The sequence below is a fragment of the Oreochromis niloticus genome, linkage group LG14 (genome assembly GCF_001858045.2).
Source record: "Oreochromis niloticus isolate F11D_XX linkage group LG14, O_niloticus_UMD_NMBU, whole genome shotgun sequence".
Lineage (NCBI taxonomy): Eukaryota > Metazoa > Chordata > Actinopteri > Cichliformes > Cichlidae > Oreochromis > Oreochromis niloticus.
In genome coordinates, this window is record NC_031979.2 from 22,237,400 (window position 1) to 22,265,152 (window position 27,753).

A 27,753-nucleotide genomic window follows, 5' to 3' on the forward strand; every position below is an offset into this window, starting at 1 on the left:
TGTTTATAAAACTACAACATGAGTAGGATAATGGAGTGAGTCTAGAGGTGTGGGACCTGATTGACCCTAGGCACAGACCGAAGGGCAGCAGGTCAAACCGGTGGTGGGCATTGTGCAAAGGCGTCACCTGTCTTGGTCCTGGTTTTCATGAGAGAGGCTGCTGTCAGGGGTTGGGGGGCTCTGGCCTTTGAAGTTGGTGAGGGCTTGACTGTCTCTCTACACCTGGCGGTGGTTGTTGTCTGTCTGGAAGCCCTCTATCCTTCTCCTGTAGGCCTCCTTGGCTTGTTTGATGCCCCTCCTCGGGTTGGCTCAGGCAGTGCTGTCCAGAGTACTGTCCCCCAGCCTGAAGGCTGTGTTACGAGTTCTGATCAGAGCCTGTACTTCACTCGTCTTCCAGGGTTTCCGGTTAGGAAGAACTCAGGTGGTTTTGGTCACTGTCACATTCACTACACACCACTTAGAGTAGAAATGGACAGACAGAGTGAAGGTCTCCATGTAGTCCTGTAAAGTCCTGTAGCTGGAGGGTAGCATGCTCCAGCCACAAGATGTACATCTACAACACATAACCCAGTGTAATGTATTAAATATAATGAGGTGTTCCTAAATGGTTGAACAGCAGCATGTGACTGCAACATTAAATCCCAAGTAAAAATCAGGACCTTAAATCAAATCTGATGACGTTATGATTCATAAAGAATTTTAAAAAGAGCAAAAAACTAACAAAACAAAAAATGTTTTGTAGTATGTTTTGGGTATGCGGTATCCATATGGGTATCCATAAAGTATAAGTAAAGTAAAGTAAGAACAATAAGCACAGTTTAGAGTATTGATTTATTGTGTAATTCTGTTGAATATCTACGAATATACAAATAAACAATGTGTATATAAAATGTAGTAATAGTTATGTATAAATAAATTGTTATATGCACATATTGTAATACAAGTACTTTTTTCATTTATTTTTTTGCTAAAGAACCTCCACTTTTGATAATCCCAACCTCAAGGTGATAACTCAGTAATAAAAAACACACACATTCAATTATCCTTATCTTCTTATTTATTTAAAACGTAATAATACAGGAGGTGCTATTAAATATTAAATATAAACATGCAATATAATATAAAATATATATACTGTATATCATGAGCTTGTCCTGTTAGTAGTTTAAAGGTATGTGTGACCAAAGACACACACAGTAAATGCCAAAAATCTTCCCAGAAGTCACATATATAAAAATAACTTGGGTCAAGGTGATTAAAAGTAGGTACTTACAAAGAAACAGAAATATAGCATTTTTAGAGGGATCAGTGGGAACTGGGGTGCTTATAATAATGGTATTGTCAACTAACCATTTGACAGTCACAAGCTTTATCTTTCAAAAAAATCATGCTTTACAGTACATTTATACATTCAATTGTATGGTTCAAGGACATGTGCAAATAGTTGCCATTTACAATTTAGTTTAGTGCAAAAAAGAGGCATAAAAATAACAGTCACAAAAATTTCAAATGACAAACAATATTAGCTGATAGCAGTTTAGCTTATGTGACCGTCAAGCTGTATGCTAACATACTTGCATGCCTTGCTTCCTGTTACACTGATAGCTAAGGTGTTAGCTACTGTTAATTTCAAACTAAGACTAGCTTGGATATCCTAGTTACTACTTTAGCTTTATCAGACTTTGAAAGATAATGGTCATGTTGCATTACTGCATGTATAACTTAACAACACTGTACACTAACTAGCTGTGTAACAGTAGTAATTACCGAGGACACATTTTAGGATGCGTTCAAAAACAGAGCAACATGGTTTGGATGGAGATGAGCGTTGAACATTTAATGCACTGCATACTGATAGCAACTTGTCATCTTGTAAGTAATATCACTAATAACTAATTCTGGATTTTTTAATTTAAACAGTTTAAAAGTAATGCAATCTTTAATCAAGTTAAATTTTTCTATAATGCATTAATTGAGTAAACATATTTCAGTTAATGAATTAATTCAATTGAGTTACATATTCTTCAATTATTTAGGTAACAGAAAGATTAAAAAGATCACATTTTTAAACATTTTCATGTGTGCTTGCACAACAATAACTGATGGAAAAATAAAATGAGTGATAGAAATATGGCTGGTTCTTTGATTTTATGCTTACACCAGCAAAGTGCCCAAATGTTAAGCTTCAATGGTCTTTCCTTTTAGGGTAGAGTTTTTACTAATTAATGGGCATTTCTAAGGTTCAGTGTTATACAGTGTTATATTGTTAATAGACCATTATGTAAGAGAACATCCCTGTAATGAGTACTTTAACAGTACATTCTTCTGAGGATAAAAAACCCCTAGGCATTAGTCTTAGTGTAGTACTATTTTAGAGTAAGAAACCCAACACTGAGTAAATAAAAACTGAGTACTTGTTCTAAGACAAAAACAAGAGAACAGCTAATCACTGACCATACATAGATCAGACAGTCATGATCTAAGATGAACATTTAGAAAAAATGAAATGGAGTGACTGAAGAACAGAGTCATGGTTGAAATCAGTGAAAACATTAACTTTGTTAAAGATGTAGGTCTTCCCAAGAAACAGTTTAGGTGATTGACAGTGATCGTCTATGTCCAAGATGTAATGCAAAGGCAGAGCTGTCACGTTGTTCCCATGAACCTTCAGCACATTCCTGAACACAACGCTCTTCACAGACACACTTTCCACAGTCCCAGTGTACACTAAATAAAGAGATACACAAGCACATTACATTAAAAACCCATAAAAAAATTTAAAAACAACATTTGTTCCAATATTGAAAATTATAGATGATATCTTACTTTCTTTGCAGAGACCACTTGTGTTTAGATTATTCAAAGATAGAAGTCTGGATCCTAAAAAAAGAACATTATAGGCATATTATTGGTCAAATGCATTACCTCCACTGTGCTATGAAGTCAAAATGACACAAAATGAAGTTTAACTTTGTGAGAGGACATTTAAGCAGACACAACAGACCATGAGTCATCTTTCTCTGATCCTGTCCTGGTTCATGGATTGATCTCAGCCTCCCAGCACAGCATGACCACAGGGTGGTGTTGTAATAGAGGTGACCACAGCATCCAAATCCTGTCTTGACAGAGTAAAGCATCTCTTTTTTCTGGCTTGAGCAGCAAATATCCTTGTTTTGAAAAGATATATAATTCATTATGGTTCATGAAAGCATGATTGTTTGCAACCAGTGAGGCCACAACATTAAGTTGAGTCAGTAATGTTGGTACATTACATTACATGGTACATTATTATTCTGACTGTCAGATATACAGTAAATAGATCCAGAGTACAGTTAAAACACAGATTTCACTATGGCCTTGGAGAAAACTGCTTAGAGGGGCTCACTGAGCGTGATATTAACAATAACTACTCCAACCTCACAACTGTTTTATGTTATAAGATCTTATGATATAATACAGTGTAAGACATGAATAGATGCACAAACAACAGATCCTCAGATAACACCATTAATAAATCTACCTGTGGCTTTTGCAGGATGGATCCGCAGCACTGCGCGTCCCCTCCATGCTTGTCTAATGATGTCAAATTGTACAGTGTTCCTGCACAGCACTTCATCTGTGGGTCTTTAATGTTGTAGGCTTTGACCCCACAGCAGTGAAGATTTTCTGATTTGGGGTGTCTGAGTGGAAAACAGAGGTAGCAGTTAGTATTAAATTAAGTACAGTGACATAAAGAAGTATGCTCATAAGAGGCTAAGTGAACCCCAAGTTGCTGCTGTTGCATTCCGAATATTAATACAAAGTACTTAGTTAAATAAGCTGTATGAATGTCTATATTTGAGTGAATGATGCTTGTAGTAGAAAGTGCTTTAAGTGTTTGCATGAGTAGAAAGGCACTATATAAGTACCAGCCCACTTAGATCACTGCTTATGTATGTTGCTTGAAGTCAGCCTGAAAGATAACTTCCTCTCTGCTTCAAAACAGTGTTTACACAGGGTGAAGTGAAAGAAACACACCATGAGAGCAGTTTCAACACTCAAAGTCTACACAGAATGCATTTATACCCAGTGGTGCTGTTACTGTACAGCTACTGTAGCTGAAAACAGCCACAATTCAACGAGTTCAGCTGATCTGGAACTAACCGTAAAACACAAACTGATATCTGAACATGATATTTTATACATGAATACTTCTTTCAACCCATATGAGAAATATTGAATGATGCAATAATGGTAAGGGCAACACGGTAGTGTGGTGGATAGGGTTATTGCGTCACAGCTGAAGGGTTCTGAGAAATCCCGCTAAAAACAAAAAGGCATCCCCCGGAGATGAGTCATGCACAGACAGGATTTTTAAACATAACAACCTCAAATGGCAGTCAGTCAGGGACTCAGACAGGCTGACAAAGAGAAGTTGTTTGGCACAGTAACTTAAGAGGAAACAGCTGAAGCAGAATGTCTGCTCCGATAATTATGTGTGTCTTCCTATCTCAGACACCATGTCTGTTTAAAAGGATTTTGCCATGCAGATGTTTTTCTAATTCCTTAGTTCTCACAGAAGAGACAGAATAAGTTTTTCCCATGCTCACATGGTCCCATACTGATTCTATAAAAAAAGGAGGAAATTCCAGTTTTCATCAGCAATGTAAAGTAATTAAACAAATCACACATTTTTCCGATTTGTTTGGGTGGAAAACAGATGTACTAATTAAAATTAAATATGGACAGCGACATGAAGAAACATGCTCCTAACAGGCTGAGTTAGAGTTCTTATGTTCATTGCTGGATGCCAGCTTGAAAGATAATGTCTTTACCACAGTCTTTACGCAGGCTGCGAAGTAAAAGTAGAACATCATTAGAGCTGCAGCTTCAGCTCTCTGTCAGTGTCCACATAAAAAAATAAAAAATGAAAAAATCAGTCACTGAAAGACATGAGTCATGACCAGACAGGCTGTAACAATTAACAGTTAGCACCAAACCCAATAAAAGACCCAGACAGGCTGTTTGAGAGAGACTCCTTGGCACAGTAGTTCAGCGCATTTTCCAAGGGGAAAAAAAGAACGTCTGACTGTCTCAGACGGTTTCGTGCGAAATGTTTTTTTTCCTGCTTCGCCTTTCTGGGTTCTTCTGTTCTCACTCAAGAGACAGACTACAAATAAAAAATGTTTTCATACTTTCAGCCGCCCTGTCTGACAAAATGCAAACCAGCGCTATATTCCAAATGATTAAAACGACAAAGTTAAAGAACTCATTTTTCACTGGACTTTCTCAGCAATGCAAAGCAGCAACACAAACACACTCACTCACTCACTCACTCACTCACTCACACACACACACACACACACACACACACACACACACACACACACACAATCACCTGTGTCCGTTGCAGCAGATCTCAGTACGAGGCCGGTAAATTTCCGTCCCACAGCAGTGTTGTCCTGGGCTGCCATGAAACTGAGAACAACATAAGGTCCCTTTAGCCGGGTTGTAAGGAATACCCACCTCTGAACATTCCTCTCCATCATCTCTACCCTCGTACAAGGTATTATTACAACAGAGAACTCCACGTTGTGCCGAACCATACACAGTCACTCCACAGCACTTGAAAAATCAGAAATAATGCAGTAAATTGCTCAACAATGCACAAACAACGAAGCCCTTTTATTTGCACATTTAAATGCTCGTGGGTGAACATAAATTTATGAGTTTTGACAAAAAGAAGATGAAATACAAAAATCAGGAAAAAAACAAAAACTTGAAACAATTCAAACATTACACAGATCTCATTTCCACACATAGCATATCTAAATTTTTTTGTCTTACCAGATTTATGGACCTTTTGCAGTAGTGGTAACCAAAACCAACACCGCTAGACGAGTTTAAACATCAGATTGAAAAACACCCTCAGTTACTGTATAAGAGGAGCGGGGTGGAGCTCCAAGCTCTCTCATCGTAGCTGCACAAAAACAACTTTTTTTGTCTGGGATCACTAGGTAACATTGCTGTCAGTTATTTGTGTAAAACTGAATATTGCAGCATGAGGCCCTTCATATTTAATAACAAAAACTTTAATGAAAAATCTCGCCAAAATGCCATTAATATGTTTTTTCCTTCTGTTTTTTTTTTTAAGGAAACAGTGCTTTAGGCTTCAGCCGTAATTTGAAAGCTTGATTTGATTTTCCTACAGAAAAAGAAATTAAAACTTTTGACCTTTGCACTTTACACTGATTAGAAAAACACAAACAGCTAAGCAGGCCCAGAAAAGGAAAAGAAAAACCCCCAAAACAAGTTGTACATTACTTGATCTATCCACGGCTTCCACGGAGATACAGATCCATCACAGCAGACCTCTATACGTGGGTCATACACCCTGGCCTTGCGTTTACCTAAACAAATAGGTATGAGGATTGAGGTGGGTTGGGTAGGTGGAAAGAGGAAATAGTAGTTGCAGTAAAAATAGAACATGTTGGGATTAATGATGTCTTTGAAAGATGACTCAGGGGATCTGAGGTAAATAAGACAAGGCACAATACCCTCTTTGGCTACGTTCACACTGCAGGTCTTAATGCTCAATTCCGATTTTTTGATCAAATCCGATTTTTTTGTCTGCTTGTTCACACTACAAATAAAATGCGACAGCAAACGCGCTCTAGTGTGAACCCTCAACGCGGCCCACATGCGCAAAAGAAGATGTCACACACAACGCGCTCTGTTTAGACCCAGAGCAAACAATATTGTTTGACTGATGGCCCTTAATGTAAAGACTTCGGACTTTACGTTTCCCAATTTTTGCTTTAAGTTTTTTGTTATTTACATAATAATGTAAATACATTAAAAATTATCCTTATTGCTGTTTTAGAGAGGCGGTGCTTCAAAGGATAGTTGCAGATTTCTGTCAGAATCTGCAGATTATACAGTACAAATAAAATGTTCACGTTTCTCCAACGTTGTCTTCCCAACAGTTTCACTGACATCTACACTGGATGGCCAGGAAGCGTTCGCAATGTCTTCTCGGGCGCTTCTCCGGCGCTGATAATTGGCGTCTGTCTTGTGTCAGTGACGTAAAAGACGGATTTAATGCGACATGACCATTGAAACAGCAGTCGCTTTCTAAAACATCGGATATGTATCGGATTCAGTACCACATACGAAAGTGACCCAGGTCGGATTTGAAAATATCGGATTTGTGCCGTTCACACTGTCATACCATGATCGGATATGGGTCGCATAGGGTCAAAAAAATCGGATTTGATGCGCTTTCGCCTGCAGTGTGAACGTAGCCTATGTTACACACAAGTTGCTGTATTCTCCCTCCTTTGCAAAATACTGACTATAAAATGAAGGAATTCGGTTGTCTTCCAAGTCTTTGTAAGAGGCATCTGGGGCTAGGTTGGTAGAATGAGCTGTCTCCACTATGCATGTCATTGGGCAAGAAACAAACAAGATACTGAGTTACCACTGATGCATCCACGGTAGTGTGAGTGTGTCTGAATGTTAGATAAAAGTGCTTAGTCCTACATGTAAGTGACTGGGTGAAAGGGATTTATAGTAGAAAGTGTTTTGAGTGCTCAACTAGTGCAGAAAAATGCAAAAAAAAAAGTACTAGTAGTCACGTTAAAAGAAGGGTAAAGGTTAACACTACACACCCTGATGTGGGCTGTTAAGCATACCAGACATTGCTGAACAGCCCACATATTATGGAAAGCCCAAACCACATGTTTAAAACCCTCCACCTCTGGGCTTAGAGCCTTTATTAATTCTCCACACTGGAATACACAAAAAAATGTAAACCAGATGAGGTGTGTGCAGCCAAATTGCTGCAAGCAGTCAAAAATGGTGGAGAGGGGGATGGACATGAAGGGAGTGTAAACCCTCAGAAGTTAATGGTGGGCTTATGGTGATTAAAAAAAACTTCTTCTGTGGAGTACAGTAACTGATTTAGATGCCCAGACTTTGAACAAACCAGCTGCTGTACATCCTTTTTTGGACTCAAAGATAATCCTGAGTTATCCCTTTTTATTAATTGCAAAGCCTTTATGTTTTTTATAGGGTGGTTCAAAAAGATGGAAGCTCTTTCAATTGTGTTGTGCGGTCTGGGGAAAAATATCAAGACCATTTTCCCATAGCAATTTAACCTTTTGCTAATGTGCACAATGAAATCTTTTTCTATGTAGGGAGAAAAAAAATGTTCTTATTTGTAAGTGAACCACCCTTCTGCACAGCTTGCATTTTCCATGATTTTGATCTTGGCAAGATGTACTGTCTGGAAAAATAAAGACACACTTCACTGTCTGAAAGTATTATGAAAAAATACTTAAAGCCTCCAGGGGACCCTTAGAAAAACGTTGTTTTGTCTAACTTTCTAACTGTCAGAGTTATTTACACACCCATGATAAAACGTCAATGCGAACAATGAGTACCTCTTTTTGTGCAAAAGCCATTTAACTTAAGGCCTAAAACTGTCTCTCTGACAGATTTGATTTGATTTGATTTGATGGATTTATAACAGTCTTTGCGGTTACAGTTAAATTACAACAACTCACTACTTGAACTCAAATTCAGGATTAGTCATTGTAGTGCAGTGGTTGGCATGGTTGCCTCACAAGAGGAACGTGCTGGGTCCTAGCCTGCAGACTGATCAGCTATCCAGGGACTCATCCTGCCTCTGAGTGGAAAACAGAGCCTTGCAGCTGGGGTACGTTTCAACCCCATGATGACTCTGACTCTTTCCTGACACTAATCACACTATAATAATTGTAGATTTTTTTTTTAAAAAAAATCACCATACAGGCATGAGGTCCATATGGAAGGTGAAGTGAGAACTGACTGTGTATGATGCAGTACCTTATTGACTTGCATAACAACATATCAATGTTCTGTCAGGACTATCACTGCAAGTGACTAATCACATTGTTTTAAAAGAAACCCTTAAAGAGCTAAAGCATGGCTTATCTGTTAGCAGGAAGACTTCACATAAAGAGTTCATGTATAGATGACAATGTGTTGGATGAAACACTGAATCAAACAGCAATCATTTTATTCTACCCATAGCCATGATCTTTCCTTGTGTTATGCTGTCACTTCCCTGGGCCTGAGCTTATTTTTTAGATAGAATGAGGCTAACTGGAAAACTGTTCTCTGGACTGATGAATCACACTTTCAGCTGCCAACATCATCCAAGCCAAATAGGGACCATTTGTCCATTTGCCACACAGTTCAAAAGCCAGCTTCTAAAATGTTATTTAGGGGTACCATTATAGAGGCATAGGGCCAGGGTAACTTGAAAGCACCATTAATAATAAACAGGCTTTGGAGGAACACATGCAGATAAGATTGCATTCTTTTCAGGTAACTGTAACTATCATAAAAGCATGGCTGATAAACTGATGCTTTCTTCAGGATCTGTCACCCAATAAAAACATCTGGCACTTTGTGGAAAACTAAAGAGGCAAAAAAGTGGTTAGCACTTGAAACCACTTCAGAAGTTATTCGATCTCCCAACTTCTTACAAGTTGTGTAAAAAGAAAAGAGTATGCAGCACAGTGGGAAACATGCCCCTCACCTAAATATTTGGAAAAGGGTTTTTTGGTATTGACTTCACAATGAGCAAACAGGTTACAGTATAATATATAATATACTTTCATTATCCTAGATTAAAGTTCTTTAACAGCATCTTGTTGATAGAGCCTGTTAAGCTTGTTATTCCATCTCTTTATAGTTTTCCATTCTAGGGATTTTCCAAAATGAGATACTGTCACAAAAGCAAATGATGCAATGTCCCCTTTAGGGGAAATTTATGCTGCAAATAATTTTTTGTTTTTACACAGTTGCACGTAAGATAAACATGTTTAAACTGCTCACTCAGCTCTAACTGCCTTGTTGGAGCGTGGGCTGTTCCTTATCTGATTCAGCTTACTTGGCCCACATAAAAACCATGGGATGATGCAATGTCACATACAATGTCACATACAATGATCAATGATAGATAGAACACTTTCAGGGAAGCTTTAAGGGTGTTCTTAGTTTTTTTTTTTTTTTTTGCAGGACTATGCAGAGTTCTTGAAAACTGTCCTTGGCACACACTCACTCAAAGAAACAGCTATGGAGACGGTAATACCTGAGGCGCAGAACCAAAAAGGCTTTTGGTGTCTCTCACAGCAACGATGCGTCTTTGGATTGTAACATGTCGACCCACAGAGATGTGTGTTTGGTTCAGTGCTGTGGATAGACAAACACACCCAAAATAAACACAAAAACCACTCCATATCACTGGTACACCACCACAGAGCAGAACAGAAAGTATTAACAGGTATATTTCTTTTTACTGGCTACTGGATGGCATAACAATTTACTGCGTGTACTCGGATTTCATTCAGTAAAGATTAAATCTCTGACCTCAATCCAACTGAAAAAAATTGGTGGACCAGGCTTAAAGCCAATTGTGTGTCTATAAACCAACAAATTTCAATTAACTCTACCAATTCTGCCAAGAAGAGTGATCAAATTTATGCCAAAAGCTTGCTCATGGCTACCAAAAGTATGGTGTTTAGGTGCGACTTACTAAGGGACATTTAACTTAGTTGGGGTGTATTTAGACTTTTGGCACTGTGGGGATTACAGAAGATCAAAAATCATTTCAAACTTGTGCACCCATTGTTTTTTAAATTATTAAAGGTGTATGCTGTATAGTCATTCATGAAAAAGAGCAGTTCAAAGAAATAATTTAAGCACAAATTTACTATGATATTCATGCCAGTGATGAGTGTATGTACACTTTTGAGCACAACTGTAAATAAACTCAAATTAGAGTAGAACATTTCCTACAAAGCCTGAATTCATGATAGTCAATTTTGACTAGATTAAATTTACATTTCTTTACATATGACATTATACTAAAAACATTCCATTTACTTACCAACAGTGTAGGAGCCTATGTGTCTGAAAAATATAAAACATAAATGCACACATTCATATATTTGCACAAAAAATAAAAGAATGATATTTTATTGCAATATGTATCTTACCAGTTGTCGAAAACCTGTAAATATAAAGCATAAAGACTTTTGAAGTGGAAAACCAAACTAAACCAAAATAATTGCCATTAACTCATCAATTGTCATTACATTTTAACATAAATTATGAAGCTAAGAGCTAAACCTTAAATAGATTTCTAAGATGTGCATGAGACTGCATTTGACCACTTCTGACCTTCAGGTTTAACTGACTCCTTTGCACAGCAATCTGAATGCTTGGGTTGTATCTCCAGAACACCTTCCTTATTCTCACAGCAGCACTGAGTCCTGTTGTCATACTGGTTGTGACCGCAGCACTGGTGGAAACTGGAATTTCTCACCAGACTCTTCTTGTTATCATTCGGACCACAAAGCAGATTTCCCACATGATGCACTCCTGTGAAAAAGAATCAGATACTAAAAACTGTAAGACTTATACTTCAATCATAGCTAATTCAAGTTTAACTTATACTGTACAAGAAACACGTAAACACAATCCTTGCAATGCTGCTTTTCACAGTAAAATGATTATCTTATGATTAGCTCTATATCATTTTAAACAATATTCTTTGGAGCTTTGTGAAAAACAGCCAACTGACAGCATAGTTGGTTGGGTTTGTTGAAGCAACCATGGAAAGCTGTAGAGTCAACAACAAAGTCATCACCTACAGTAACGACTCTGGATTTTCTTTGATTGCTGTATGACAACTATTGGAGGAGCAACAACACTGTAGACATGGCAGATCTTTTTTAAAGGCAGGTTTATCAATTAGTCTGTAATTCCATGATGTCTACTCAGTCGAATACATTTCTCGCCACAGTCTGATATGGATTAAGACTCATATGTACAATATCACAAAAAGTGCAACTGTTTTTATTGGATACATCACACACAGCTGGCATGTAAGTGTACAAAGTAATGAGTTACCTGCGGTGGAGCTCTTGTCACAGCAAGATGAATTCTTCAGTTGTACCTCCAGAACACCTTCCTTATTCTCACAGCAGCACTGAGTCCTGTTGTCATACTGGTTGTGACCGCAGCACTGGTGGAAACTGGAATTTCTCACCAGACTCTTCTTATTATCATTCGGACCACAATGCAGATTTCCCACATGATGCACTCCTGTGAAAAAGAATCAGATACTAAAAACTGTAAGACTTATACTTCAATCATAGCTAATTCAAGTTTAACTTATACTGTACAAGAAACACGTAAACACAATCCTTGCAATGCTGCTTTTCACAGTAAAATGATTATCTTATGATTAGCTCTATATCATTTTAAACAATATTCTTTGGAGCTTTGTGAAAAACAGCCAACTGACAGCTTAGTTGGTTGGGTTTGTTGAAGCAACCATGGAAAGCTGTAGAGTCAACAACAAAGTCATCACCTACAGTAACGACTCTGGATTTTCTTTGATTGCTGTATGACAACTATTGGAGGAGCAACAACACTGTAGACATGGCAGATCTTTTTTAAAGGCAGGTTTATCAATTAGTCTGTAATTCCATGATGTCTACTCAATCAAATACATTTCTCGCCACAGTCTGATATGGATTAAGACTCATATGTACAATATGACATCAAGTGCAACTGTTTTTATTGGATACATCACACACAGCTGGCATATAACTGCATGAAGTAATGAGTTACCTGTAGTGGAGTTCTTGTCACAGCAAGATGAATTCTTCGGTTGCACCTCTAGAACACCTTCCTTATTCTCACAGCAGCACTGAGTCCTGTTGTCATACTGGTTGTGACCGCAGCACTGGTGGAAACTGGAATTCCTCACCAGACTCTTCTTATTATCATTCGGACCACAACGCAGATTTCCTACATTATGCACTCCTGTGAAAAAGAATCAGATACTAAAAACTGTAAGACTTATACTTCAATCATAGTTATTCATGTTTAGATTTGTGTTTGTGTTTCTCGTACAGTATATCCTTGCAATACTGCTTTTCACAGTAAATTGATTATCTTATGATTAACTCTATTTCATTTTAAACAATATTCTGTGGAGGTTTGTGAAAAACGGCTAACTGACAGCATAGTTCCTTGTGTTTGTTGAAGCAACCATGGAAAGCTGTAGAGTCAATGACAAAGTCAATGTACAGGCATCACCTCCAGTCATGAGTCTGGATTTTCTTTGATTACAGTATGACAACTATTGGAGGATCAACAACACTGTAGACATGGCAGATCTTTTTTAAAATATGGTATCGCTTGTACAGAGTTTTGAATTAAGGGAGAAAAATACACACAAATGTGGCAGGTTTATTAATTAGTCTGTAATTCCATGATGTCTACTCAGTCGAATACATTTCTCGCCACAGTCTGATATGCACTAAGACTCATATGTACAATATCACAAAAAGTGCAACTGTTTTTATTGGATACATCACACACAGCTGGCATGTAAGTGTACAAAGTAATGAGTTACCTGCGGTGGAGCTCTTGTCACAGCAAGATGAATTCTTCAGTTGTACCTCCAGAACACCTTCCTTATTCTCACAGCAGCACTGAGTCCTGTTGTCATACTGGTTGTGACCGCAGCACTGGTGGAAACTGGAATTTCTCACCAGACTCTTCTTGTTATCATTCGGACCACAAAGCAGATTTCCCACATGATGCACTCCTGTGAAAAAGAATCAGATACTAAAAACTGTAAGACTTATACTTCAATCATAGCTAATTCAAGTTTAACTTATACTGTACAAGAAACACGTAAACACAATCCTTGCAATGCTGCTTTTCACAGTAAAATGATTATCTTATGATTAGCTCTATATCATTTTAAACAATATTCTTTGGAGCTTTGTGAAAAACAGCCAACTGACAGCATAGTTGGTTGGGTTTGTTGAAGCAACTATGGAAAGCTGTAGAGTCAACAACAAAGTCATCACCTACAGTAACGACTCTGGATTTTCTTTGATTGCTGTATGACAACTATTGGAGGAGCAACAACACTGTAGACATGGCAGATCTTTTTAAAGGCAGGTTTATCAATTAGTCTGTAATTCCATGATGTCTACTCAATCAAATACATTTCTCGCCACAGTCTGATATGGATTAAGACTCATATGTACAATATGACATCAAGTGCAACTGTTTTTATTGGATACATCACACACAGCTGGCATATAACTGCATGAAGTAATGAGTTACCTGTAGTGGAGTTCTTGTCACAGCAAGATGAATTCTTCGGTTGCACCTCTAGAACACCTTCCTTATTCTCACAGCAGCACTGAGTCCTGTTGTCATACTGGTTGTGACCGCAGCACTGGTGGAAACTGGAATTCCTCACCAGACTCTTCTTATCATCATTCGGACCACAACGCAGATTTCCTACATTATGTACTCCTGTGAAAAAGAATCAGATACTAAAAACTGTAAGACTTATACTTCAATCATAGTTATTCATGTTTAGATTTGTGTTTGTGTTTCTCGTACAGTATATCCTTGCAATACTGCTTTTCACAGTAAATTGATTATCTTATGATTAACTCTATTTCATTTTAAACAATATTCTGTGGAGGTTTGTGAAAAACGGCTAACTGACAGCATAGTTCCTTGTGTTTGTTGAAGCAACCATGGAAAGCTGTAGAGTCAATGACAAAGTCAATGTACAGGCATCACCTCCAGTCATGAGTCTGGATTTTCTTTGATTACAGTATGACAACTATTGGAGGATCAACAACACTGTAGACATGGCAGATCTTTTTTAAAATATGGTATCGCTTGTACAGAGTTTTGAATTAAGGGAGAAAAATACACACAAATGTGGCAGGTTTATTAATTAGTCTGTAATTCCATGATGTCTACTCAATCGAATACATTTCTCGCCACAGTCTGATATGCACTAAGACTCATATGTACAATATCACAAAAAGTGCAACTGTTTTTATTGGATACATCACACACAGCTGGCATGTAAGTGTACAAAGTAATGAGTTACCTGCGGTGGAGCTCTTGTCACAGCAAGATGAATTCTTCAGTTGTACTTCTAGAACACCTTCCTTATTCTCACAGCAGCACTGAGTCCTGTTGTCATACTGGTTGTGACCGCAGCACTGGTGGAAACTGGAATTTCTCACCAGACTCTTCTTATTATCATTCGGACCACAATGCAGATTTCCCACATGATGCACTCCTGTGAAAAAGAATCAGATACTAAAAACTGTAAGACTTATACTTCAATCATAGCTAATTCAAGTTTAACTTATACTGTACAAGAAACACGTAAACACAATCCTTGCAATGCTGCTTTTCACAGTAAAATGATTATCTTATGATTAGCTCTATATCATTTTAAACAATATTCTTTGGAGCTTTGTGAAAAACAGCCAACTGACAGCATAGTTGGTTGGGTTTGTTGAAGCAACCATGGAAAGCTGTAGAGTCAACAACAAAGTCATCACCTACAGTAACGACTCTGGATTTTCTTTGATTGCTGTATGACAACTATTGGAGGAGCAACAACACTGTAGACATGGCAGATCTTTTTAAAGGCAGGTTTATCAATTAGTCTGTAATTCCATGATGTCTACTCAATCAAATACATTTCTCGCCACAGTCTGATATGGATTAAGACTCATATGTACAATATGACATCAAGTGCAACTGTTTTTATTGGATACATCACACACAGCTGGCATATAACTGCATGAAGTAATGAGTTACCTGTAGTGGAGTTCTTGTCACAGCAAGATGAATTCTTCGGTTGCACCTCTAGAACACCTTCCTTATTCTCACAGCAGCACTGAGTCCTGTTGTCATACTGGTTGTGACCGCAGCACTGGTGGAAACTGGAATTCCTCACCAGACTCTTCTTATCATCATTCGGACCACAACGCAGATTTCCTACATTATGTACTCCTGTGAAAAAGAATCAGATACTAAAAACTGTAAGACTTATACTTCAATCATAGTTATTCATGTTTAGATTTGTGTTTGTGTTTCTCGTACAGTATATCCTTGCAATACTGCTTTTCACAGTAAATTGATTATCTTATGATTAACTCTATTTCATTTTAAACAATATTCTGTGGAGGTTTGTGAAAAACGGCTAACTGACAGCATAGTTCCTTGTGTTTGTTGAAGCAACCATGGAAAGCTGTAGAGTCAATGACAAAGTCAATGTACAGGCATCACCTCCAGTCATGAGTCTGGATTTTCTTTGATTACAGTATGACAACTATTGGAGGATCAACAACACTGTAGACATGGCAGATCTTTTTTAAAATATGGTATCGCTTGTACAGAGTTTTGAATTAAGGGAGAAAAATACACACAAATGTGGCAGGTTTATTAATTAGTCTGTAATTCCATGATGTCTACTCAATCGAATACATTTCTCGCCACAGTCTGATATGCACTAAGACTCATATGTACAATATCACAAAAAGTGCAACTGTTTTTATTGGATACATCACACACAGCTGGCATGTAAGTGTACAAAGTAATGAGTTACCTGCGGTGGAGCTCTTGTCACAGCAAGATGAATTCTTCAGTTGTACTTCTAGAACACCTTCCTTATTCTCACAGCAGCACTGAGTCCTGTTGTCATACTGGTTGTGACCGCAGCACTGGTGGAAACTGGAATTTCTCACCAGACTCTTCTTATTATCATTCGGACCACAATGCAGATTTCCCACATGATGCACTCCTGTGAAAAAGAATCAGATACTAAAAACTGTAAGACTTATACTTCAATCATAGCTAATTCAAGTTTAACTTATACTGTACAAGAAACACGTAAACACAATCCTTGCAATGCTGCTTTTCACAGTAAAATGATTATCTTATGATTAGCTCTATATCATTTTAAACAATATTCTTTGGAGCTTTGTGAAAAACAGCCAACTGACAGCATAGTTGGTTGGGTTTGTTGAAGCAACTATGGAAAGCTGTAGAGTCAACAACAAAGTCATCACCTACAGTAACGACTCTGGATTTTCTTTGATTGCTGTATGACAACTATTGGAGGAGCAACAACACTGTAGACATGGCAGATCTTTTTAAAGGCAGGTTTATTAATTAGTCTGTAATTCCATGATGTCTACTCAATCAAATACATTTCTCGCCACAGTCTGATATGGATTAAGACTCATATGTACAATATCACAAAAAGTGCAACTGTTTTTATTGGATTCATCACACACAGCTGGCATGTAAGTGTACAAAGTAATGAGTTACCTGTAGTCGAGTTCTTGTCGCAGCAAGATGAATTCTTAGGTTGTACCTCCAGAACACCTTCCTTATTCTCACAGCAACACTGAGTCCTGTTGTCATACTGGTTGTGACCGCAGCACCAGTGGAAAGTGGAATTTCTCACCAGAATCGTCTTTTTATCACTTGCACCGCAACACAATTGCTTGTCCTTATCAAAAGCCTCTGTGGAGAATACCATGGATATTCTTAACTCTTTGGCCTCAACCATAACTAACCTGATAAGCTTCTACAACATTCTGCAGATGTTGATTAGACATCTAGAACCAAAAATCCATTTTCTTTTGTTTCCACTGTTTCTCCTTACTGTTTCCGTCTTGTACTTTGCAACAGGTTGCTACTTCAGGATTGTAAGGTTCCTTTCCACAACAAGACAGACTTGCCCCTGGGTGAAATTTGTTTCCAGAGCGAGCAGCTTCTTGGGTGTCATACTGTGTTTCACTGCAGTCTTGTCTGAGAAGCACAGATAACCAAACCCTATTATCAATGACAGTCATTTCCACAGTGCATATAGAAAATTGTTATTTTACACATTCAAAACTAGAGAGATTACTCCCTTTACCCTTTGTACTAATGCCCTCTATTGGACAACTATGAAAATACACGAAAAAGTAGCAACAGGAGCATACCTGTTCAAGCTGTTCATAGTATTTTTAACACCTCCACCCTTGCTGTGCTGACATAAAATTCATTTGAACAGATGACATTTTAAAACCTCCCTCTACTCAAAATGTCAAAAACCGCAAGGTTCTTCTTCAAATCCCAGCTTAAAGTTGAAGTTCATCAGAACTTTTTTTACATGAACGCGTCTTAGTATGTCTTCCATCACATCTTTCCAACTGGTTTAAATGTAGAAGTTCATAGGTACTGGTTTAGCTCTCTGGGATGAGCAGGTGACTGCTTGACGTATGGCTAGGAGTGACCAGACCAGGTTTGAATCTGACCCATGCCCCTTTACCAAACATCTTCCTCACTCTTCACTGCCCTATCTAATAAGGCACTTTAAACTTGGTTATTTCCATTATAGCTTACAGGACATTTAATCTTCTGATACATACAATTTAAAGCTTAATGATTAAAAACAAAAAGATTTATGTATTCTCAACTGATTTTTTGAAGATGTGAAACAGAGAATCTTATCTTATCTCATCTCATCTCATCTCATCTCATCTCATCTCATCTCATCTCATCTTTTCTAAGCCCCACTGTCTCCTTTTCTAGGCGCCACATCATAGTGGGTCTCACTACCATTTTGTAAACCTTCCCTTTCACTCTTGCTGCTATCCTTCTGTCCCAAATGACGCCTGACATTCATCCCACTTCCACCTTGAACCTGTCATACCTACCGCACACCATTGTCTCACTGTTTTCATAGATCTTCTTGACCAGCCTCATATCTTTCTCTGCCATTACTGATTTCTTTACATGGTATCACATTTCCTCTCTTGGCACCTTGGCACTCCATCAACACTCTCAAAGCTTGCATTGCTTTCAGAGTGTTAGTACAAGGACACCTCTCTATTTTTCTCACATTCCTCCACAGGTATGCCATCTGAACCAACTGCCTTTCATTCTTCAGCCTCTTCATTGCTGTCTTCTCTTCCTCCTTACTAATCCATTCAATGTTCAAGGTTCCTATATTTGTCATTGAACAATACAATATACAAGGTAATTTACTGTACTACTGCTTAAAAAGATGGCGCTCCCTGTAGTAAAAATAAAAGTTCAATTCAATTCAGTTTTATTTATATAGCGCAAAATCACAACCTCAACTTACCTCAAGGCACTTTGCATTGTAAGGTAAAAACCCTACAATAATAAAGAGGAAATAAAGAAAACCCAACCATGATATGACACCCTGTGAGCAAGCGCTTTGGTGACAGTGGGAAGGAAAAGTTTCCCACTGATTAAATGCAGAGTAGTGTACAAACAAATATTGTGTGTGAAAAAGATCAGTGGAGTAAAGAAACACTCTGTGCATCATGGGAATCCCCCGTCAACCTAGACCTACTGTAACATAACTAAGGCTACGTCCACAATAGTCCAGATAAATTTGAAAACGTTGTATACGTCTGAAAACACTCCGCATCCACACTATCGTTTTCATTTGTTTTCAGAGTTATTCATCCACATTGAAACGGTTGAAAACGCTGACATTCCAGTACTGCTCATGCGTGAAACGCAAGACAATTCGACCTGCCTCATTTCTGTCTGCTGTTTATTTACTTTCTGTCTCTTTGAAACGTCGCGTCAAAATGTTGAGGAAAAGCACCGAGTTTTTTAAATGGACCAAAAATTAGGTGGAATTGTAGCTACGAGTAACACAAAAGTACACAGTTGCAAAAGCGAGTGAGAGCTAAAGAATTTGAAGAAAAGCTTTCTGGAGCATGTACAAACTGATATTAATCTTTAGTCTCAGTGTGGATGGAAGGCCAAAACAGAGACAAAAAGATGCGTTTTCAAACGAAAACGTATTAGTGTGGACATGGCCTAAGAGAGAGTTCGGGGTCACCTGAACCAGCCCTAACTATATGTTTCCTCAAAAAGGAAAGTTTTAAGGAAAAGTTAACGAAAGTTAAGTTCTCTGCCTTTTAATCTTAAAGGTAGAGAGGGAGTCTGTCTACAGAATCCAAACTGGAAGCGGGTTCCACAGAAGAGGGGCCTGAAAGCTGAAGGCTCTGCCTCCCATTATACAATATCTCACAAAAATGAGTACACCCCTCACATCTTTGTAAATATACAAATGTATCTTTTCATGGGACAACACGGAAGATATGGCACTTTGATAAAATGTCAAGTAGTCAGTGTACAGCTTGTATAACAGTGTAAATTTGCTGTCACCTAAAAATAACTCAACATACAGCCACTAACGTCTAAACTGCTGGCAACAAAAGTGAATACACCCCTAAGTGAAAATGTCCAAACTGTCCTCAAAGTGTCACTATTTTGTGTGGCCACCATTATTTTCCAACACTGCCTTAACTCTGTTGGGCATGAAGTTCACTAGAGCTTCACAGGGTGCCACTGGTATCCTCTTCCACTCCTCCATTATGACATAATGGAGCTGGTGGATGTTAGAGACCTTTTGCTCCATCTTCCATTGAGGATCTCCCACGGATGCTCAATAGAGTTTAAGTTTAAGAGAAATCCTTGGCCAGTTAAGTACCTTGCTAAGTTTATTTAGCAAGGCAGTGGTCTTTTGGAGGTGTTTTTGGGTTTGTTATCATGTTGGAATACTGTCCTATGGCCCAGTTTCTGAAGGGAGGGGATCATGCTCTGCTTCAGTATGTCACAGTACATGTTGACATTCATGGTTCCCTCAATTAACTATAGCTCCCCAGTGCCAGCAGCACTCATGCAGCCCCAAACAATGACATCCCACCACAATGCTTGACTGCAGGCAAGACACTCTTGTCTTTCTACTCCTCACCTAGTTGCCACCACACACCCGTGATAGTATCTGAACCAAATAATGTTATCTTGGTCTCATCAGACCAAAAGTAATCCATGTCCTTATTCTGCTTATCTTCAACAAACTGTTTGTGGGCTTTCCTGATCATTATCCTTAGAAGAGGCTTCCTTCTGGGACAATAGCCATTTGATGGAGTGGGTGGTTGTATTGTCTGAGCACTGACAGCCTGACCCTCCACACCTTCAACCTCTGCAGCAATGCTGGCAGCACTCATACATCTATTTTCCACAACCTGTGGATATGACGTCGAGCATGTGCACTCAACTTCTTTGGTCGACCATGGCGAGGTTTGTTCTGAGTGGAACCTGTCCTGTTAAACTGCTGTAGGATCTTGGCCACCGTGCTGCAGCTCAGTTTCAGGGTGTTGGCAATATTCTTATAGCCTAGGCCATCTTTATGTAGAGTAACAATTCTTTTTTTCAGATCCTCGGAGAATTCTTTGCCATGATGCGCCATGTTAAACTTCCAGTGACCAGCATGAGTGAGTGTGAGAGCAGTAACACCAAATTCAAACACACCTGTTCTCCATTTGCACCAGGGGCCTTGTAGCACTAATGAGTCACATAACACCAGGGAGGGAAAATTGTGCTGATTGGGCACAATTTGGACATTTTCACTTAGGGGTGTACTCACTTTTGTTGCCAGTGGTTTGGGCAATGATGGCTGTGTGTTAAATTATTTAGAGAGGCAGCAAATTTACACTGTTAGACAAGCTGTACACTGACTACTTTACATTGTATCAAAGTGTCATATCTTCAATCTTGTCCCATAAAAAGGTATGACAAAATATTTACAAAAATGTGAGGAGTGTACTCACTTTATTCAAATGTTGTACTTTTAAATACTCCAGGATCCGCAAGTAAGCCTACAGTCTTCCCTACTGGAGTGATATGGTACTACTGAATTAGATTCTGAATCAAACAGGGAGCCAATGAAAATAACCCAGTATAGGAGAAATATGCTCTCTCTTTCTAGTCCCTGTCAGTACTCTTGCTGCAGCATTTTGGATCAATTGAAAGCACTTCAGGGAGTTGTTAAGATAAGTTGATAATAATGAATGACAGTAGTCAAGCCTAGAAGTGATAAATGCATGATAGCTTTTCAGCATCACTCTGATGTTCTTGTTTCTCTCTCCCTCCCTCTCCTCTGCCTGGGTGGAACTCCTTGTGAGTTCCCGCCTCTGGCCTACGAACCTGCAAATAATCACTCACTCGCTGCTTGTTATACTTCCACTCCAGCTACTACTTAAGACGACAGCTCAGCATGTGTCATTGCTGGATCGTTGCACGACACTCGCCAGTGTAGCCCGAGCTGTTTGATGTTTATTCTTGTCTCTACTGTTTTCCTAGCTTCTAACTGTGCTCTCTTGTATATAGATCTTCCTGGACCTGTTTATCCCTGGAGTGTGTTCATGAGTGCAAATGTTTTACGAGTGGCGTGTGTGGTCGAACAGGAGTGTGGAGTGTTTCCTTCCCCCTCCCTGGATTCCCTGGAACCCCTTTTCTTCCCCTTGCATCTTTGTATATAGCACCTGGTGACATTGTAAATAAACTGTTCATCTTCTGTGTCAACAGAGTCCTGCGCTTGAGTCCACTTATTCACTGTGCCAGACACCATATTTCTAAGATTTTTGGGGTCAAGTACAATAATGTCAGTTTTATCTGAATTTAGGAGTCATGTCTTCAAGACATTCCTGCAGTTTAAGTAATTGGTGTGTGTTATCTGGCTTCATGGATAGATAAAGTTGGGTATCATCTGCATAGCAGTGAAAATGTATGCTATGCCTTCTAATGACTCTGCTGAAGGGAAACGATATGGATCAAACCACTGCAGCGCAGCACCTTTCATACCTACAGTGTCAGTAATTCAAAGTACCTGGATATGCTTTAAACATAAAATAAATGTTATACCTTTTACTTTATTTAGTTGACTTTATAGCAGCACTCACAGTGATGACAGACTTTGAGTGAAAACTGTTCAAAAGCCCAGTGGTGTGTGTTTTTAATGTCCTGCACTTCCTGATTCAACTCTCCTCCATCCTTCCACTTTTGACTCTCATGAGCTTTTCAGAATACTCCTTCCACCCTCTCAGCAGACTCTCTTTACTGATTGTACATTTCTATCTCTAGCCTTAGTCACACTAACTTGTTACAGATTTTTCCAGGTCAAAAGTCTCTGTCTAGCAAATCAATAGAAGTTATTTTCTCCTTTCTTAGTGTGCAACTTAACATATAGCTCACTATAAGCCTTGCCCTCTGCTTTTGTCACCTCTCTCTTTGGTCTACACCTAGCCCAATACTCCCGTCTACCATCATCATTGCTATGGTCCTGGGTCTGTGACCCAGGTTTTTGACTTTATGTTGGGAATTTTTGACTCTTTCCTTTATTAAGATGATTTGATGTACTTTATCCTCCCAAAACTCTGTTCTTCTGTTTTCAGTTTCCACCATTTGACCCTTGCCTCTGCCTTCATATCCTTGCTTCATATCCTTGATTTCTTAAATCATCCTGCAGACTACCATTTAGTGTGACGTGACACCAGTGGCGGTCCAAGCCTGTTTGGTGCCCTGGGCGAACACTCCCTCTGGCAACTGTAACCCACATTATTTCCTTAGGGATTAATAAAGTATTCTGATTCTGATTGTTTCAGGATACATGACCTGCCATTATCCAATGACACATCTGCTTACCTGGATCTTTTGCTCGTTTCTCCTCCTCTTCTTTTCTATTTTTTCTAAACTGAGCACCTGATGGCTTTGAACTTTTCTTGTCCATCTTCCATTGGTTTTAATTTTGCACTCCAGCATGAACACAAATCCCCCAACCCGAGGATCACCACAACATAACCTAATAGACCTACACCTTAGTTCACAGATTCACTTTGTCTAGGGTTTATTTCTGGGATTTCACACAACCCAGGATTCAAATCATGAATAGATAATGGGCTTGGATTTACAACATTATGAATGAAATGTGCTCTATTTGGAAGCAGCCCCCCCCCCCTTTCGACAGGTTGTGTTTGAGACTTTAAATCATCAAACTGTAAATTATAAATTGTTATTGATCCCTTTACCCCTGGTCCTAAAGTGTATATTTATTTTCTTACTCTTCTTATAGTTATTGTTTGTTTACTTGCACTGCAGTAACTGGAGCCTCGTCGTCTCGTCTCTCTATATACTGGACTGTATGTAGCAGAGATGACAATAAAGTTTACTTTGACTTCAGCAGCGAGCAGGCGCACCGAGGGCTCTCGCGCTCACTTTATAGAATTTCGAAAAAACATCGGTGCAAATTATAAGTCTGCATCATAATGTCTGGTGTTTTCGTGTTTGTTGTTTTGTTTTTATTTTGTTTTATTTTGCGAGTTGGTTATTAGATGCTGCTCCAGCCAGCCAGAGAAGCCCCACCCCGCCCTCTCCTCCCTGTGCCACAAGCAGCAGGCGCACCTGGCAAACGGAGGGCGCCCTTACTCCCAGCAAATGGGCGATAGAAAACCGATCGGTGCCTATGCCATTCCCAATATGCGCTGGCTGATGTCGGGGGAGCATGAGTACGAGCAATTTCTTCTTCTTTTTTTTTTTTTTTTTGCCGATGCCCGTGATGCCGCCCCCCACCACGATGCCGCCCCGGGCAACCGCCCATGTCGCCCGTATCTAAAACCGCTACTGCGTGACACCACCTTGAAGTCCCCCATTCGCTTTCAGACTGCACCGTCTGCTTCTGCATAACATATATTTCATCTGTGTCCCCCCCCCAAACCACACACGCAAACAAATGTGTTCACTACAACCATTTCCATCCTTTTCTGCAAAAATCCACAACCAACTTCATTTTTCTCCTTATCATCACACCTACCCAACACTTCCTTATCACCTAGGTTCCCTTCACACATGTCGACTGAAGTCTGCTCCAGTCACCAGTCCCTCCCCCCTGGGGACATTTCATTCAGCTTACTGCGGAATTCCTCTTTTCTAACTTACCTCTCAATTCTGGGTCATTGGCACTGCCTACAATCGCAGTTATCCTGCCTTACATTCTCTCTGGCTCCACAACACTATTGTCATGATCTTTGCCCAAAACTTTTGACCTAACCCTACCAACTTATCCGGAGTTGGCACCGGCCCCGGCACTGCACTCATCTTTTCCGCCGCCCTCGCAAACAGCATCATCTGCACAACCGCATACCACTCTGCCTCAACTGTAATACAATTGTTCTAACTCTAAAATTGCGAGGAGCTGTATCTATACAGTGAGTTCTCTGTAGTCTATAACCAAACGCTTGACTTTTGATCAGCGGCCAGAAATTAAAAAACACATTACGCATACACAAAGCGAGTGAAGAAGCAGTGACTCACCCACAGTCGTTTCTGGAGGCTGCATTTGCTCCTGCGGCAGAAACTGTCAACAAGCAAAAGTTGAAAATGATGAGTTACTAAAAACTTGGGCTAAAATTGAATAGCATTAGGAATCTTGATTGTCTACGGTAGACGCGTAAAGAACCACAGGTTAAAAAGAAAAAAAGAAAAAAAAAAGACTGACGGTAAAACAGTTGTCTCTATTTTCAGTGATTTAATGAAGAATTTGAACATCTCTGGGGGCGTTTACAGATTTGTCCCGGGCATTCACAACTCATAATACGCCCTCAAGTTTGAATTTACATTTAAAGGTCTACATGCACGAGAGGTTCTTAATTCACATTTGCAGATGCCTATGCACCTTTTGAACTATTTATAAAGTTCTGTAAATATTCTTGCATTCTAGTTGATAACGCACACACAACTGACCACACAGATCTAAATGTTTGGGAAGCACAAACAAATCCTTTTGCTCCAATAAGATTCCCCATACCACTAGTTAACTATACAAGATATATATGATTCTACAGTCTGACGTCGCTGAAGAAACCACGAGACTGCCCCGAGGTCTCTTCAAGGGGAAGAATCGGTCTGCCGCCTACGCCCGGACGTCACGCATCTGATGCTATCACCTTTCCTATTCCTTTTCCCACAACGCCACAGTAAATTACTGAAAGATGAAAAAAGATGAAAAAACAACAACACGCAGACCACAAGAAGTTAGCTGATTTATATACCTGTGCATATGTTTGTGTTCCAGGTGTTGCATGTTTGTTTGTTGATTGAGGTGAGGCAGCTGGTGATACATTGTGCATTTCTATTTACGGTATCCCTTTATTACCCCCGCCCCCCTTTTCTGCCTGTCATATATATATATCTATAGCTCTCTCTCTCCCGCTCTTTCACTCTCTCTCTCTCTCCATATATATATATATATATATATATATATATATATATATATACTACTGTTATTAATTGTAATACTGGCAGTGGGAAGTGGAGAAAAAAATACCTTGCCTCCAAGCATTATTACATATAACGCACGGTCTCGCTCTCTCTCTCTCTCTCAAAACTTCCACAAACAGCGCACCAGCAGTCGGAAACTTGTCAGTTGTGTCAAGCAAGTGGCCCTATACACGGAGCCTCACAACTCAAAAAGAACTAATAAATAAATCAATATCACTTACCACAATCAGTAGAGAATCCAAAAATCAGCCAAGCTAAAAAAAAAAAACAGGTGGAGAACCATCATTATACAGCCTTAAAAAATACTCAAATTATATCTATTTCAGCAAAGGTACGAAATAACCTACCAAACCCGAGAGTCTGAAGGAGGTACATCTGTAATCCTTTTAGGAGAATGTGTCTTCCCATTGAGTCTGAGAGGCAAACATATGCGGCTAAATAGTCTAATTAGCCCCACCTCCCACGTAATAACGCCTAAAAATATGTCATTTATAACCAGAGGGTCAAGGTAGCGGGCACACACAACCAGAGCGCTTGATAAAATGGTATGCAAACCAAGAAGCTCCGCAGCAATATAAGACTTGTAACATGCAGTTGTTAAAGTATGCAGCTGCTCTAGACAATATAGATTCCAATTTTAAACACACCGCACTCAGGTGTGCACTGATTTCTATACCTGAAATAGAACCTGGCTTTCCTATCCTGTTGGTGGGTTCAATTTTTGGATAGTCCAGATCTGATGGTGAACACTTTTATCTATGTCTGTTACTGCAGCATTTTACTTTGATGCAGTTCCCAAGTCATCCATGGGAGTTACTTTGTGAAAATTCAGTTTTTCATTCAGCTTGATACATGTTTTAGATTATGAATTCTTCGTATAAGTGACGACAGGCTGTTTGAAAAGTGATCGTCTTTGAAAGACATCGTTAACATGTCACACAGGTAGACAATATGGTTCAGCCCATATCGTCGTATGCTGACGAGAGCTACCCAAATGCTGCTAGTTCCCATCTGTTTGTCATGGGGACCGCTGCGCCTCTACATGCAGTCCTTCTGATAATAGGATCCTTATTTTAACTGACATACCGTACATACTCCAAATCCCCGAGGAAAATATTGCTGAATCAATTTAGAAAGTAAAAAGAAAAAAGAAAAAAGAGAAAAAGACAGAAAAAACAGTTCAAAGTAAAGGTCCTTCATTCCATGTAATCCAGCTGTAGTGATAAAACTGTAGACAGGGAGTGACAGGAAAACAAAAAGATCATCAAGGACGTGAATTCGACTCCATTCCAGGCCACTCGTCCAGTAGATTATTTTACCGCTGACTTTAAAGGCTGATTAGGCTTGACTTGTGCTGTAAAAACTCACTAATAAATCATGTCGAACATACACTCCAAGCTCAAATCTTCGTGTGTGTGTGTGTGTGTGTGTGTGTGTGTGTAAGTGTGTGTTTTATGTTCTCTCGACTCACCTGCTTCATGACTCCTGACTTACTTTGCAGCGTTTAGCTCCATCTTGGAGATGACGCTTCCGTTTACTTCCAAGCATCCGTTTAACCGGTAACTTGTCGAATTATTATCTCCAGAATATCAGGTAGAAAGTTTTGTAGGTTGGCAAAAGACTCATTTACCTGTCTGTGCAGGTGGTGAGCCACATTAAGCAATCGTTGTTGACAGATCCCTCATCTCACGATCGGGAACAAAAGAGATTTCT

At 39.2% G+C, this 27,753-nt stretch overlaps 1 protein-coding gene across 2 annotated transcripts; it reads right to left on the minus strand.

Annotated features, from left to right (window-relative positions):
* Positions 1 to 896: 896 nt before the first annotated feature.
* On the minus strand, positions 897 to 27,734 carry LOC106096463 (uncharacterized). Of its 2 annotated transcripts, XM_019345356.2 has the most exons (23): positions 27,512 to 27,732; positions 26,388 to 27,268; positions 26,262 to 26,294; positions 25,075 to 25,117; positions 17,555 to 17,700; positions 17,215 to 17,412; positions 16,490 to 16,684; positions 15,700 to 15,894; positions 14,975 to 15,169; positions 14,185 to 14,379; positions 13,460 to 13,654; positions 12,670 to 12,864; positions 11,944 to 12,138; positions 11,212 to 11,412; positions 11,028 to 11,041; positions 10,919 to 10,941; positions 10,121 to 10,221; positions 6,304 to 6,389; positions 5,378 to 5,457; positions 3,521 to 3,680; positions 3,005 to 3,167; positions 2,827 to 2,880; positions 898 to 2,727 (listed from the first exon to the last, which is right to left on the minus strand). In XM_019345356.2, the coding sequence occupies exons 2-23, from the start codon at positions 26,446 to 26,448 to the stop codon at positions 2,480 to 2,482; spliced, it is 2,976 nt and encodes a 991-aa protein (XP_019200901.1). In that variant the 5' UTR covers positions 26,449 to 27,268; positions 27,512 to 27,732; the 3' UTR covers positions 898 to 2,479. The 2 variants fall into 2 exon arrangements, with proteins under 2 accessions (XP_019200902.1, XP_019200901.1); XM_019345357.2 differs by lacking the exon at positions 11,944 to 12,138 and having other exon boundaries at positions 897 to 2,727; positions 5,378 to 5,604; positions 27,512 to 27,734.
* Between the last annotated feature and the right edge of the window lie 19 nt (positions 27,735 to 27,753).